Source organism: Nannobrachium achirus (assembly GCF_963921795.1).
Source record: "Nannobrachium achirus genome assembly, chromosome: 9".
Taxonomy (NCBI): Eukaryota; Metazoa; Chordata; class Actinopteri; order Myctophiformes; family Myctophidae; genus Nannobrachium; species Nannobrachium achirus.
In genome coordinates, this window is record NC_137818.1 from 47,577,588 (window position 1) to 47,581,173 (window position 3,586).

The window sequence follows — 3,586 nt, forward strand, 5'->3', positions numbered from 1 at the left end:
CTTTATACAGTACCACAAGAGGAGTACTTCACCTTTGCAACTTAACACTACAACTATATGCACTGCTTTTAATCAGCATTTCAATTTCAACATGACGATTTACACAAAAACATAACTATTGGAAAGAAATAGAAAATGAGAAAAAATGGCAGGTATGGGGATTTTAAAAAGCATATTTACATGACAATTTCAAAGTAAGTTAAATCATGATGATAAAAAACAAAATAGTATTACAAAAATAATAATTTAAATGATTAATAAATGGGATACAGATCATTCCCTTGCTTAGTGGGAGCCATTTTCTTTCCTCAGTGGGTGGGGGTGAGCGTGTTTCCTGGCAACAAGGCGGTCCAAGCGAGGGGTGCGAGAAAGTGACACTCGAAGAGTGTTATTAATGTCCAGTCTATTCCGTAATTCAGTTTTTCTTGACATCATTGAAGCAAACCCAGCTTCGCAGATGGAGGTTGTTGGAAATGGAAGCAAAGCTTTCAGTGCTTTTGCGGCTATTCCAGGATAGGCAGCCCCAACTTTGATCCAGAAAGTCGGCAGAGATGAAGTTATCCAAAACAAACTTTTAAGGCCACCGTCATTTGCAACCTCATCGATGAGTTGATGCCATTCCTCCATGGACAGGGAAGATTCATCACCTGGGACGTTCACAAATGGATCACGGACCCACGCTTTGGTTTCTTTGGTGGTTGGAAAGTAACGCTCGAGCTCCACCGACAGTGAAACTAGGTGATCCCTCACCAGCTGGGAGACGGATGGCACAGTCTCAGTCTCTCCCAAAACCTCTGCAAGTGAATGAAACATGTCAAATGACCCCTTGTTCACTCGCCGTCCCCACAGTGCCAGTTTGGCTTTGAGTGCAGCCACTTTTTCTGCCATCGTGAATACGTTCACCATTCTCCCCTGAAGTGACAGGTTGAATTCGTTGAGCAGGTTGAATATGTCACACAGGTAAGCTAGTTTTGCGACCCACTCCTCATCACTGAAAAGTGCCGCCAGTGGCGAGTTGTTTTCTGCAAGAAATCTCTGCAGCGGTCCACGTAACTCAAACACTCTGGCCAGCGACTGGCCCCTGGACAGCCACCTGACTTCAGTGTTTAAGAGAAGGCACTTGAGTTCTGTGTCAGTGTCCCCGCAAAGCTGCTCAAACAGATGCGAGTTAACGGCCTGTGCTTTGACGTGGTTGATCATTGTAACAACATCATGCAATACAAAATACATTTTTTGGCTGGCCAGCAGCTCTCTGCGGATGACACAGTGCGTGAGCAGGCATTCGGGTGCAACCTGTTTAACCATGGCAGAGAAACCAGACCGCCGTCCAGTCATGGCAGCGGACCCGTCTGTGCTCAGGCCAACGCAGAAGGACCAGTCCAGTCTTTCTGACATGTAATTAAACAAAGCCATGAACAGCTCTGCGGCTGTTGCGTTGCTTGGCAGCGACAGTGGACACAGCAGATCCTCCTGCACGTCATCCTGAAACACATATCGCACATAAACAAGAACCACTGCCCTGTTGTCAAGATCAGTGGACTCGTCCACCTGGAGCGCATACCATGGTGACTTTCTGATCCTCTCCAACAGCTGTGCTTCGATGTCCTCTGCTATTTCATCTTCTGGAGGATGGACGTGTGCTGCTATGTTGTTGGCCGCAGACTCCCCCAGTATCTCGCGGAAGATCAGCTCACAGGCAGGCAGAATCAGCTCCTCGGAGATGGTGAATGGCTCTTTGATCTCACCGATGAGGCTGGCCACCAGGTTTGACAGGCCTACTCTGAGTGCGACAACGTTCGTAGATGGGCTTAGAGATGATGTGGACTCGTGTGGCTGTCTCGATGATGTGGACTCGTGTGGCTGTCTCGATGATGTGGACTCCTGTGGCTGTCTCAATGGAGCAGGAGCAGCCACGTTATTTGTGGATGTGGACCCCTGTGGCTGCCTCAGTGCAGCCACATTATCTGTGGGGTTAGGGTTTGTAGACGTGGACTCCGGCGGTCTCAATGCAACCACGTTATTAGTAGGCGTCTTAGCAACAACACTCGACACTTGATTAGTAGGTGCCGCGCTGTGAACTTGTACCTGTACTTTTATTTTCTTGGGTTTCTTTTCTTTCTTGACTTTAGGTGTCTTTTCTTTCTTTTCCTTCTTTTCTTTCTTGACTTTGGGTGTCTTGGCGGTTGGTATCTTGGCAACACTCGACACTTGATCCGCTGCTTCTTTCTTTATGGCCTCGACGAGTGGCTTCCGTTGCTCAAAGTACTCCAGCGGCATGTTTTTCAGTTCGGGGTGCCTCGACTCGAAGTGCCGCAGCAGTTTGGAGGGCTTCAGCGCGTCGTTGGACAGCGTGTCTCCGCACACCACACACAGAGGCCTTTGGTCGTGCGACTCACCGGCGGCGATGAAGCCATATTTTAGGTAGGACTCGTTGTATTTCCTGTTGGACTTCTTCTTTTTTGCGCTCCCGGGCCCCCTGTCCGGTGTGGCGTGCGGTAACTCGGCTGTCGCGTCGTGGGCGCGGGGCCTTTTGTGTCCCTTCTTGCCCTTTTCGAATAGGATGCTCTCCGTTAAGGGTTGAAATTGCTCCATTTTGCTCTCGTACGGGACTCTCGGAGAAAAGAAAAGAAAACAAAACGTAGAGGGAAAAGGAGCTCACGGCACTTCCTCCTTCTTTCTTCTTCGCGGGTGTCTGTGTGTTGTAGCTCACTGCTGCCACTATGCACTTGACACTAGTATTGCACTTGGATTGAAGTTGTCAGGCACACACACATTTTAATGGGTCCGTTATTATAATTTTTTGTGTCATACACATTTAAACCCCCATCCCCAACCTACTGGAAAACATGAATGGGTGGAAAGGGAGACCCATTTTATATTTTGCATTACACTATTAAATATAATATAGCCTAATAATAATATTATATATTTTTTTTTACACAGAATCAAATCTTTTGTTTGTCATTATTCACCACAAGCCATGCCCTATGATGCATTATATTATATTCTACTTATAACATTAGCCTATAATTATAGGTATAAATACTAATGTGTACTCCTGTCCTAACCCATTTTAAACAATTGTATAATGAGTAAATCAAATACTTGTATGCTATTATAATTCTCATAGTTCTAACATCATAGTAAATGTACAATATATTGATGTAGTAACTGCTTATTGTAATGATGTATTACCTGCTTATTGTATGTCGCTCTGGATTAAGAGCATCTGCTAAATGCCCACATTTTAAATTGTACAATGCATTATATTCACTCTTGCTTTCAGATTACTTCAAGCACTCAATGGCCACTAATAGTGACTTTATTATAATGCATCATAACAGTGTTTATAATGCATTATATATATTTTTTATAATGTATGTACAACTATGAGAATTATAATACACGCACGCGCCCCCCCACACACACACACACACACACACACACACACACACACACACACACACACACACACACACACACACACACACACACCGAAAAAAGTACGAGTCATTATAAAATGTCCATAATGTGATATCTATGGTTATTGATATAAAGCAACATATGACTATAATTTCAGTATTTA

The 3,586-nt window shown here is 44.8% G+C and overlaps 1 protein-coding gene across 1 annotated transcript; it reads right to left on the minus strand.

Annotated features, from left to right (window-relative positions):
• Positions 1-285: 285 nt before the first annotated feature.
• LOC308290916 (protein FAM200A-like) lies at positions 286-2,592 on the minus strand (the record flags this gene model as incomplete). Its single annotated transcript, XM_080732829.1, has 1 exon — positions 286-2,592. The coding sequence occupies one exon, from the start codon at positions 2,590-2,592 to the stop codon at positions 286-288; it is 2,307 nt and encodes a 768-aa protein (XP_080588955.1).
• Positions 2,593-3,586: the final 994 nt, after the last annotated feature.